Source organism: Haliotis asinina, chromosome 5, assembly GCF_037392515.1.
Source record: "Haliotis asinina isolate JCU_RB_2024 chromosome 5, JCU_Hal_asi_v2, whole genome shotgun sequence".
NCBI lineage: Eukaryota > Metazoa > Mollusca > Gastropoda > Lepetellida > Haliotidae > Haliotis > Haliotis asinina.
In genome coordinates, this window is record NC_090284.1 from 72,280,083 (window position 1) to 72,292,653 (window position 12,571).

The 12,571-nt window shown below is 39.1% G+C and overlaps 1 protein-coding gene across 1 annotated transcript; it reads left to right on the forward strand.

Moving 5' to 3' along the window:
- The first annotated feature begins 58 nt into the window (after positions 1 to 58).
- On the forward strand, positions 59 to 6,322 carry LOC137285206 (ankyrin repeat domain-containing protein 54-like). The gene is made up of 7 exons (XM_067817472.1): positions 59 to 237; positions 895 to 1,108; positions 1,982 to 2,029; positions 2,993 to 3,163; positions 3,540 to 3,587; positions 4,025 to 4,149; positions 4,563 to 6,322. Exons 1-7 carry the CDS (start codon positions 178 to 180, stop codon positions 4,746 to 4,748), a joined length of 852 nt encoding a protein of 283 aa, XP_067673573.1. The 5' UTR covers positions 59 to 177; the 3' UTR covers positions 4,749 to 6,322.
- Positions 6,323 to 12,571: the final 6,249 nt, after the last annotated feature.

Sequence of the window (12,571 nt, forward strand, 5' to 3'; positions counted from 1 at the left end):
TTATATTTCGGACATAGTTTATGTTTCTACAAATATGACCTCCTTTTAGTTTGCCTTCGTCTAAGCGATTAAAAATTCAAGGGGAGATAACTGCGGCTCATTTATATTGAACAAACGAGGACACTGTACTTTTATTTCTTAAAGTTAGAAGTTAGAACCATTTAGGTAATTGCAGGAATGAACAACGAAACGGACGACAGTGAAAGTGATGGAACCAGCACTGAAGGCGAATATACGGTAACTAATTAAACTGAAGAGTGAGAGAGTGAAAGCAGTGTCCCAAACTAGCTGTTAGCCTGTAATTTACGTGTAAGGATAGTATCGATTTGTTTTAACTAATCACACGTGAAAATACCTTTTACACTTATATATATATGTTTTTTGAAAAGTCTACTATGAAGGTGGGGGGTTGCAACTCAAATTTCATGTTTTTGCCTTATTCTGGTTGCTCACGATTTGTTTTTCATATACGCTGCTTATTATAGTCAGTGGGAATGTACGTATGGTTACCATGAGTAGCAGAACCAGCACCACCATGTCATAACAAAATGTACATGACTCAGAAATAGGTTTATTATATCAGATTGTGCATACCTATTATGTAAATGACTTCTTTCTGATTCAAAATATTATTTGTGAGACATACCAATTTTTGGTAAGACTGCAGAATAACGGATACCTTCCACCATCTTTGAAAGCAAGTGAGTCAGGGTGAGGTTTAGGGTTATGTTTAGGGTTAACATTAGGGTTAGTTTGACACTAAACAATATTGCAGGTAGGTATCTGATATTCTGTGTGTGTACCCAAGTTTTTAAGAGACTGTCTTGTGGCATGCTGATTCTATAATCCCACTGTCTGTTGTTTATTACATGGCTAAGGAATTACTGGTTGCAGGTAGCAGGGTTTGACCATCCGAAGTTTGACTTCACCAGCTGGAACCCAGAGCCTCCTGCTGGGCTCCAGTTCATGTGTCTGGTGCCTCTTAACCCCTCCTACACAAACTCTCAGCAGAGGAAGGTCACTGGAAAGATCCGAGTGTCACAAACACACCGTCGGAAACGCATGAAGGAACAACAAGCTGGAAGGGCCTCTGGAAGAAATATTCATGGTTCGTTTGTTTAATTTTCAGATTCATCCTGATTTTAATCTATTACTTGTTTCTTTTACCGCGATCCCCTTTAAACTAGAAATACACACATCTGATCTTCCTCATTCCACTTCAGTCTTGGTAATCCTATTTCATCAGTACATTATTTTGTCTTAATTGCTTACTCTTAGGAAAAAGCAACAAAACTAGTGCTGAAGCAAATGACTGAATAATTGTCAAAAGATCGATCCTTATGATGTAAGCGATTGTCAATGAGCCCATTAGACTAATCAATATTCATGAAAACAGAAACACCTAACTTAAACATAATATATGTTTCTTAATGTTATGGTTGTTATATCAAGACATAAACACCTGGAAGCAGTTTCCACAATCAAATCAGGAAGTTTCCTTGATCGTCTAGATCGTGGTATTAGTGTTGTTTCATGTGCACAATGTTATGAATGTGTCCTGTTTTTCCCGACATCAGCTTTGTGGAGGGGTTTATGATTACAATTGTTTATTGATTGATTACTGCACTCCAATTGTCTATCTACATTTCATGAGTGATAAACAGCACTAATTAACACTGAGAGGTTGTAGAATGATTTCTCACAATCCTGTGTGTCAATGAGTGTTTCATCAGTTAAGAATTTGGAAATGTACTGGGTATTAGATATGCCAAATTGTCATGCTTTGACAATTTGAAAATCTTATTTATAGAAAAGGTCAGACATTTTGAGTACCCTCATGACTGCTGTATGTTTTATCATCAAACATGAATAAGATGGCAAGTGTTTCTATGACAACACATAGAGAATGGGCAGTCCTGTATGTATTGAAAAGCAAGAGTCTCCTTATATTTCTTTATGGATGCTTTAATTTTTATTGCAGATGAGAAAAAATTAAGAAATGCAGCTTCAAAAAATGACTATTGTACAGGTACGTTTTAGGGAATTCACTAGTGTTACATAGTAGTTACGCTACCTGAAAATGAGAGGTTTGTCAAGATACCAGTAGACGATGGTCGAGCCAGTGTTGATTGACACTTGAATATACCGAGGGGGCAGCCCAAGACACATATTCAGCTGTCAGTCAACACTGGCTGACCCATTGTCTATTTGAACAAACCTCAAGTGATTGTATAGAGTAACTGCTTGCTACCACACCCTTATTGCATGTTTTCAAAATCTGCACAGGAAGTTTGAATTTGAAGTCAAGTAGTATAGGGAATGATAGTTCTAAAACACTTCACATATAGAGTGTGCTAAAGCTAAGCAAAGCTAAGCAAAAGCTAAGCAAAGCTAAGGAAATTTCCTTAGCTTTGCTTAGCTTTTGCTTAGCTTTGCTTAGCTTTAGCACACTCTATATGTGAAGTGTTTTAGAACTATCATTCCCTATACTACTAGTCATTCTGTTTCACACCATCATGATGTCAAGTCACAAGTGGTATGACCTTCTGATGTTTTTGACAAGGAATTTGAAGTAACAGTAGACAAAAACAAGAACCAGAGATTTGCTAGTCAAAAACATGATGACGATATCAAAAATTTAAGTAGAAATGTAATAAATGTCATTTTGTTGTGGATTAATTTTAGGTTTATGATCGATTGAGCTGAATTTGTTTTATGTGTGTGGGAACTGTAGACATGGTTTGCTAACCTGAAGTAAGCCAGTCAGATAGCAGCGGTCTTGGGTTCCTTCAAACCAAGGTGTATCCATGAGATAGATCACAGGTAAGATCAAAGGGACTGTTGCCAGGACATGGTACTAACAACAAATAGATTGGTAAAGTTGTGAAATGCAAGTGGACACTACTTAAATGTTTTCTACTGGCCATGATCGTGTCTACATTCTGCTATTTTCTGTGGTGTTTTGTTTGAGCTAATGGTTTTTTGCACCCAGTGATTGAGTTGCTGGACAGTGGAGTTGATCCATGTAGCCATGATGAGAAGAGGAGGACTGCCCTTCACTTTGCTTCTTGTCAGGGTCATGAGCTGATTGTGAAGGTGCTGCTGGATAAGGGAGCAGACGTCAACCAGAAGGATATACTTGGAAACACTCCATTGCACCTAGGTAGGAGCCATTGCAGTGACATCACATGTACGTAGGAGCCATAACAATGACATTGTATGTAGGGTGGAGCCATTTTAATGACATGGCATGTAGGAAGGAGCCATTTCACTGACATCACATGTAGGTAGGAGCCATTTCAATGATATCACATGTAAGTAGGAGCCACTGCAATGTTATCACATGTAGGTAGCTACCACAGCAATAACACCATATGTAGTTAGTAGCAACAATGATTAGTCACTCAGACATCATAATAAAGACATTGGAGTTTGACATGTTGTGGATGACTTTGCATTTAAACAGACATCATAGTGATGAAATTGGGAGGCACTAACATTAGAATGATACTGTCACTGATAGCATCGTGTTATTCCAGCTGCATGTACCTGCCAGGTGCCTGTTGTGTCACTCCTTCTCAAGGCAGGTGGGTAGCTTCTTGGAGCATTACACTTTCAACCAGCTTGTTGCAGGAATTAAACTGCAGATGTTTTGTACACAATTGAAACTGAGCTGATTTGATCTAGTTAAGTTTAACATTAAAATCACCATGAAAATAAGATAATAACAAAGATAAAGCTGAAGACCTTAGATGTGGTTGAAACTGCCACCATGACCAGCACTTCGATCCTTGGCTGCATCTTCCCAAAAGATGTTACTCTGTCAGGTGCTAAGTATTAAAGGGATAAAACAAGTGTGATTGGTTTAAAGTCAGCATAGTGAAAAGATCTCCATGTTAAAAGTGATATTGCATATGAGTAGGCTTTTGTGATGAAATCAACAGCTGCTTACAGAAACATCAATGTTCATTGCTATATATGAATGCACTTTCCTGACTGTAAGTAAAATGATTTCCCATTTCAGGTCCAGACTTGGAGCTAGTGAACAAGTATGGCACTACCCCAGTGACTCTAGCTAAGGCAAAGCTCAAATACTTGGCTGAGAACAAGACCTATTCTTCCAAGCAGATCCGAGATGAAGTTGTGCATGTACGGATGGTTCATTTACTTTCAAGATTGATCTATCTGTGTGATGTGTAAACTATACTCATTTTGTTTTGGGTAGGTTAATCAGTGTTGGCAGTGGTGACTCGAAAAGGACAAGTCTGTTGAAAAGGTTGTCACACTGGTATAAGACCCTGTTTTTGCATTCCTTGACAATGCGGCGTCCAGATATTTATCAACATGAACCAAAACAGTAATTAAACCCAATCAGTTTTTTCGCATGTAAATGTTGGAGGAAAAATGCAGTTGTGTTAGATAATAATGATTTGAATCAGTTAAACAGAATTACTTTGTGTACACTTGTCCTTTGCATGGGCCAAACTTGACGGACTTAATTTCTTGTGACCTTCCCATTTATCAATAAGAATCCCATTTGTATACACATATAAATATTGCAGGTGTCAGAGATGATGAAAACCTACTTGGATTTATCAGGGTTAAAGTCAGAATCAGAACAAGTAGATGAACTGTGTCAGCAGCTACAGCGTACATCAACACGAGAGCAGGTGGACAACATCAGCTCTCTCCTGGCAGACTTCACCAACATGACCTTGCAGAAGACGAGTGACCAGCACCCAGGATGATGTGTGTGTGCATGTGTGTACATCATTGCATATGTGTATGTCTGTGCATGTGTGCATGTCTGTTTGTACATGTGTGTCTCTGTGTGTGCATGATGTATGTCTGGATGTGAGAATGTATGTGGTAACAGGACCAATAGAAATACTTTGACACAGTGTGATGCCTACCAGAATAGTAGAACTCAGATACCATTTGACGACAAAAATGATTCAAACAGTACTAGGCAGTCTTATTCATGAACGTTTAAAATTATATATCTAGATGACCTTGCCGCCAATATTTGGCATACTGATCTACAGCAAAGTACCTAGATTAAATAATCTCACAAAGGTCACTAATAGCAGTAGTGAATGAACAGATAAATGTTTTATCGTAGATCCCAGTGGATTGATCCAAACCTTCAAATGTTCAGTGTTTATTACCGAGACAAAATGTGCTGCAACACTTCCCTTACCGATATCTTTGTGTAGACCCAAGGACATAGAGTACCTTTGATATGATTCTAGTTTGACTAAAAATGAAGACTACATGTTTGTTATAGGCATGTTAGCCTGGCTTTGGTGGCAGCAAGTTGCTCCAACAATGTTATTACAATGCTACTGTATTATGAGGTAACACAGGTCAAGACTTACAAATGGTCTGAAGGGACGAGATCTTTTTTATTATTTTTATGTAAACCACTTGTCTGGAATATTTTGAATTTGACAAACAGACCAAAAGATATGCGAAACCTATGTCTTCTGTAACTAGTTTTAGTAGTGTGGATGTTTATGGGAGAGCATAACATAGGAACATCTTTGTGTTTCACATTTACTTATGTCTTGATTCCCAAGCCAAATCATCCCCTGCGGGTTTCAGGTTAGAAATGACCCAGAGCAACACAAGCTGATTGTGATAGGAAATTTAATGGATGGTCAGACTTCACTACTTGGTTGATTGTGTCAGCTCCTATGGCATGAATCGTTGCTCACAATATCAGTCACTGGATTTTCTCATCCAGGCTTGATTATTTTTAGGGCACTGTCATATAGCAACAGTATGGCTGAGTAATGCATTAAACAACAAACTCACACCTTCACACACTGAGCAAGATTATCAGATTTGCTGTACTTCTATTGTACTCTACTTTCAAATTAAGTTATCTGTTACAGAATTATGAACACATTTGTACTTTTGTTCCTGGTAAGATTTGAAAATTCATGTTCATGTGATTTCTTTTTGAGTGAATATCTTATATTTGTATATATGCATCATTCAATGGCATATCTTGCTTGTTCATGCACAAAAATGTAATTTTACTTTGTGGTCACTCATTACAAAGAGGACGTGCATTTGATTCTTTTTCACATCTGAATGTTGATCAATAGCCTCTCATAGAAGGGGCTTGTCATTTGCTGAATTGTCTTTTTGAGCTTATGAAAGGACGGTCATTTTAAGGGCTGTGAGTAGATTGCTTGCCTATGAGATTGAAAGACTTTTAGTTACCACGAAGGTATTGAGATTGCTGAAGACTTATTTATATCACTTTTATACATATTTGTTGTGTATTGTATATAAAACAAATGTATAATTGAAAGTGTGTTTTTGTCCTTTTATGGTCACTAAATCTATACCAGAGACCATATAGTAATGTATTATATGGTCTCTGTCTATAAAAATCAGACGTTATCATATTCAGAACAAGAAGAACGCCAAGAAAACAAATCTGTCATGTGTCACGTGATGGATTGATGGTCATTTCCGTTTGCATGAAGACTATCAACTGAATCTAGGAAAATGGGTTTTAAATATGTGCTCTTTATGCAAGTGGTCCCTGTACTAAATAGACCAAACACACCCACAGATGAACTGATATGACACATGCTATCTGTCCAGTATGAGATCGTAAGCGTATACAAACTTGAGTCACGAGGATGTTAATGTGCACCTGCCTGTGTTCTGGTCGAGAGTAGTAGAAAGGCCTAGCAGTAGGTGCTAGGATCACCACTACACTATATTACAGTAGTAGAAAGGCCTAGCAGTAGGTGCTAGGATCACCACTACACTATATTACAGTAGCAGAAAGGCCTAGCAGTAGGTGCTAGGATCACCACTACACTATATTACAGTAGCAGAAAGGCCTAGCAGTAGGTGCTAGGATCACCACTACACTATATTACAGTAGCAGAAAGGCCTAGCAGTAGGTGCTAGGATCACCACTACACTATATTACAGTAGCAGAAAGGCCTAGCAGTAGGTGCTAGGATCACCACTACACTATATTACAGTAGTAGAAAGGCCTAGCAGTAGGTGCTAGGATCACCACTACACTATATTACAGTAGTAGAAAGGCCTAGCAGTAGGTGCTAGGATCACCACTACACTATATTACAGTAGTAGAAAGGCCTAGCAGTAGGTGCTAGGATCACCACTACACTATATTACAGTAGCAGAAAGGCCTAGCAGTAGGTGCTAGGATCACCACTACACTATATTACAGTAGTAGAAAGGCCTAGCAGTAGGTGCTAGGATCACCACTACACTATATTACAGTAGTAGAAAGGCCTAGCAGTAGGTGCTAGGATCACCACTACACTATATTACAGCTTGTTACAAGGTTAGGGAACAACCAACATTTCCAGCGATTGAATTGTCACGTCAGTCCTGGGGAGCAAACATCAACCTGGAAAGTGAAGCAGAACAGTCCAGGTGGACTGTTTCATTACACCGATATGTGTAGTTTTTAATCTAATGTGCCCCGCAGCTGGTTTGTCCAGTCTTGTCTTGCCCCTCACACAGTTTAGCCACGTTCAACGTTGTGGGTAGTAGATATGTCTAATGTATACAGTCTGGTCTTGTCAGACCTTCACAGTGAAAGTTTGTAAGTTTGTTATCTGTGTGTTGTCACTTTGAATACAAAAAAGGCATGTCTTAAGTTGAAATAATCGGCCAGTTTATCTGTCTCCAAGAAACAACTACTGTATCAGCTCTTGTCAACTGTGATTTGTTTGACTCAGTCGCACATAACGTTGAAATTACGTGTATGTACGTCCTGCCTACGACACGAATTCCTTTAACTGCAAATTGGGGGGATTGGATTCCTTGCTTTAAAAGCAACAACTCTTTCATATTTGAAAATGATGTTCATTAATTTGCTTGCCAAAGGCCGGGCGTTTCTCTGGGCTTTCTATTAAAACATCTCATTTCTCACTTGTTACCAGGAAGACATGACACTAATAAATACGAGACATGTCAAGTGAGTTACCTGTATCCATCATGAAACTGACAAATCTTAAAATTAAAAAAAAAACAATGATTGGGATGTCTCTGATTCAAAGTTGAATCAAATTAGGTCAGAATGTCCGAGAAGAAGTTTGTGCGCAACTGTCCCCACCGTCGGGATATGGCATGTAATGAAATCACCATTGCTGGAGATCCCATCCAACCATCCATCTGGGTTTCACAATGAAGCACTCGGATACGATTGTGTAGATGATGTATTCGACTCCATCATATTGCTCACCATGCCTGAGTGTACATTCTATCAGGTAGGTCCAAGTGAGTCAGTATTTATCACTATAGTGGAGATTCATCAGACCGTTCATCGGAACATATGCCCAGGAGATATCGAGAATGGTAAACACGTCTTTGACGGTTGTCTTGATGACGTTGTGTCAGAATGGGGCGTATGGCAGGGCGTCGTGGTCAAGTCAAATGTTTATTTCTAGTACGAAGGCCTGAGGCCGGACCCGTGAAGGTCCCGGGGTAGAATAGGCCTTCAGCAACCCATGCTTGCCATAAAAGGCGACTATGCTTGTCGTAAGAGGCGACTAACGGGATCGGGTGGTCAGACTCGCTGACTTGGTTGACACATGTCATCGGTTCCCAATTGCGCAGATCGATGCTCATGTTGTTGATCACTGGATTGTCTGGTCCAGACTCGATTATTTACAGACCGCCGCCATATAGCTGTAATATTGCTGAGTGCGGCGTAAAACTAAACTCACTCACTCACCCCTGAGGCCGATATACATTGTAGAGTATACAGCTGTATATATAATGTATATTATATATATTATGGTAGTCATATACTGTCTATGTGATATCTATCTATCATCTAAAGTTGTACATGTATTTTCTCTTAATTTATATGCATGCCATAGGAATTTACTAAAGCTTTTTAAAACTAATACATTATCCGTTGATAGAAGGGTTCTAAATTTGTATATTCGGATTTTGATGATACACAGAAGGGAGGTACTTAATTCGTAGCGTGCTATATAATGTACAAATGAATAAAAAATGGTACTCGTCTTCAGTAGCTAAATTACAATATGGACATAAACGCTGAGATTTATCTATTCCTAACCATCTCCCTTCGTTACATTTTAATCTTAATAAACCACATTTGAACTTAACAAATATATTCCTAAGTCGTTTGTCAATAGTGCAATCTAGATATTTCTCAGGAGCTAAAATGCTTTTACATTCACGATATATACAATACCTGGAGCTATTATTCAGAGTCCAAGACTGGAAAAAACATATTAATAGCAATATTTTTAAAGACATTAATAAAGGAGGATATATCTCCTACAGATTGGAACATCCACACATAACCAAAACCATGTGAGGACAAGATCTTACGAATATACGATGCATAAGTCGTGTAACCACAGTTAGAATAATATAGCTGCATTTTATATACCTTGAGAGGTATCCGGTTTTCATGCACAACTAAAACTCGCAGCCAATATCTTAATGTTTTACACATTGCGTTAATATAAAGCGGATACCTGCGGCATTCCCCATATACAATGGCATTCGGGGTATGGGGGGTTAACATTAAGAAATCTTTTACATGCAGTTAAATGCACTCTTTCTAATTCATCAAATGTTTTTATACCCCATATTTCTGCCCCTTACAATAAGACTGGTTGTATTTGCGTGTCGAATATTTTGGAGAAGACATTACTATTTATCATTCCCACTTTACTTAGATTAATAATAACTTCCATTAGTGCACGCTTACCTCTCGTCGCTAAATCATCAATACAACTTCCCATTTTTTTGAGTTGAGGAACATAATATACCGAGGTATTTATAACTATTTACTACAGTAATTCAGTTTTCACTTAAAAACCACTGTTCATGTTTAGCTAAACGTCCACCTCTTCGAAAAACAACAATATTGGTTTCATCGAGGTTAACATTTAAACCGGAGCGTTCCGTAAAATCACGTAATATGTTCAGTTGGTTTTGTAATCCAGGGACAGTATCTGAGATAAGTACAACGTCGTCAGCAAACATGAGTTGTAGAATATCTAGCAAATCAGGGGAAAGTTGTATGCCATATTTACCATACTTTGATAGCTCATCTGACAGTTCACTTATGAAGAGAGAAAGCAATATCGGGCTAAGAACGCACCATTGTTTTAGACCTACTGGACAATCAAAATAATTGGAGTGGTCATTGTTACATCTAACACAAGTCTTTACAGAGTGATATATACTAAGAATTGAATTCAACATTTTTCCTCCCATGTCAGTTTTACATAAACATTTCCATAGTTTTGATCGATCAACAGAATCAAAGGCTTTCTTGAAGTCTATGAAAACTACATATAATTTCTTCTTCTTCTTCTTCTTCTAAAGGAGACACTTTTCTATAATTCCATTAAAGGTAAGAATATGGAATTGTTTGAATATCCCTGTCTAAACCCTGCCTGACTGTCTGGTATCTTGTCTCCTACACTGACCCAAAAAAGAAACGCATAGCTGAAATCTCATTTTTAAAGTAGATTTTTTCGGAAAATATGGAATGGAATGACAATTAATGTAAATATTAAGTGTTTTTATAGTCAATACAACCAAAACAGACAAACAAACACAACCTCTGGTGATTATTCGCCACACCACAGCACCTTGAAAACGCTTTGTATAATCTGCACGTGGGGAAATCTGAAAGCATTATGCACGTGCAAATGCAGGATCTCAATCTTGATTATGATGGCTATAAAAGGGGACAGGTCCTGTTGCGATTCATTCTTCGAATTTCTTTCTATGCGACGCGAAAAATGCCAAGGTTAAATGAAGAAAACAGAAATAGAGCCATTGGACGTCTGGAAGCTGGGGAAAGTCAGTCATCAGTTGCCAGACGTCTGAATGTGAGGCAGAGCACGATTTCCCGTCTCTGGCAACGATACACGCAACACAACTCGACCAGAGACCGTCCAAGGAGTGGGAGACCAAGGGTGACAACTCCAGCACAAGACCGCTACATCCGGGTGCTTCATCTGCGTAATCGGGCCGTCACTGCTACGTATACCGCTGATCACGTTCCTGGGCTGCGTAGAGTCTCTCCACAAACCATCAGGAATCGCCTAAGAGAGCATGGAATTCGACCTATGCGACCTCATGCAAGACCTGTTCTGCATCCCCATCACCGTCGTGCACGTCTTCAGTGGTGCAGGAACGTTCGGGCATGGAGCCTCTTGAATTGGAGGAGGATCTGGTTCAGCGATGAGTCACGTTTTCTGCTGTACAGACATGATGGAAGGATGCGTGTTTACAGACGTCGAAATGAGAGATATGCTCGACAGTGCGTTCGTGAGGTCAACAGACACGGTGGTGGAGGTGTAATGATGTGGGGAGGCATATCTATGAACGGCAGGACACAGTTGGTGCATGTGCAAGGGAATCTCAATGCTGTACGCTACCGGGATGAAATTCTGAACCGTCATGTTGTTCCTACAATTGACACTAGAAGGGAAATTTTCCAGCACGACAATGCAAGACCGCACTAAGCACGCATTACCACGGATTTCCTTGCCAACAACAACATTACAGTTCTTCCATGGCCCTCAAAATCGCCGGATTTGAACCCAATTGAACATTTATGGGACCAATTGGGTAAACGGTTACGACGTCGACAGCCGCAGCCACAGACACGTCTACAGTTGGTGAATGCGTTGCGAGATGAGTGGAGAAGAATCCCACAAAGGCGGATACGACGTCTTATACAGTCAATGCCCAGGCAATGCAGAGCAGTGATTGATGCCCGTGGTGGTCACACCAGATACTGACTTTCTCACTATGCCATGGAAAATAGAGACGCTTAATACCACTGTGAATGATTGTATATGTCTTGACACACATTTGTTAATACCCGTGTGAATTATCATTGCTCAAGTTCCATTACTTTTTGTGCAATTTAAGTTAATAAATCATCTCTCATAACATTGGATTTTCACCTATGCGTTTCTTTTTTGGGCCAGTGTATATTAGACCAATTCGTAATACGAACATTCAAGACAGATGTATATAGTTTGCTCAACACGCATAGACGGGATATTCCTCTATAGCTGTCTGGGTTACTTCGATCGCCCTTTTTATGAAGGGGTACAATAACAGCTTTACTCCAGGGCATCTGGGAAAATACTCTTGTCAAAGAACGATTTCACAAGGAAAGGCATGATAATATTTTCAGAAGATTTTAACAGTTCCACTGTTACTCCATCGTGCCCAGCTGCTTTACCCCTTTTTAGGTGATTGAGACATGAGCTTATTTCACACACAGTGATAGGATTCTCTAAAATACATTGATCAACTTTATCTTAAACAACAGTTTCATCAATATCAAAATCCTGACTGCAAGATGCATCTTCGTTCGGCTTCAGATCCCAATATAAGTTCTTGAAATGATGGTATAAGATTGGTTTAGCAATAGGACAACTTGAACTTTTAGTGGAGATGCTTCGAAGTTCCCTCCGGAATACAGATGGGTTGTTGATTGATGAACAGAGTTTGAAGCTCTTTTTACGTTGATACAGATATTTAGCCTTTC

Bases quoted from the DNA above. Each gene is read 5' to 3' on its own strand.
- LOC137285206 (XM_067817472.1), top strand. From the start codon at position 178: ATGAACAACGAAACGGACGACAGTGAAAGTGATGGAACCAGCACTGAA. The intron at 2,030-2,992 runs GTACGTTTTAGG...TTTTGCACCCAG, and splicing joins AAAAAATGACTATTGTACAG to TGATTGAGTTGCTGGACAGT. The intron at 3,164-3,539 runs GTAGGAGCCATT...GTGTTATTCCAG, and splicing joins AAACACTCCATTGCACCTAG to CTGCATGTACCTGCCAGGTG.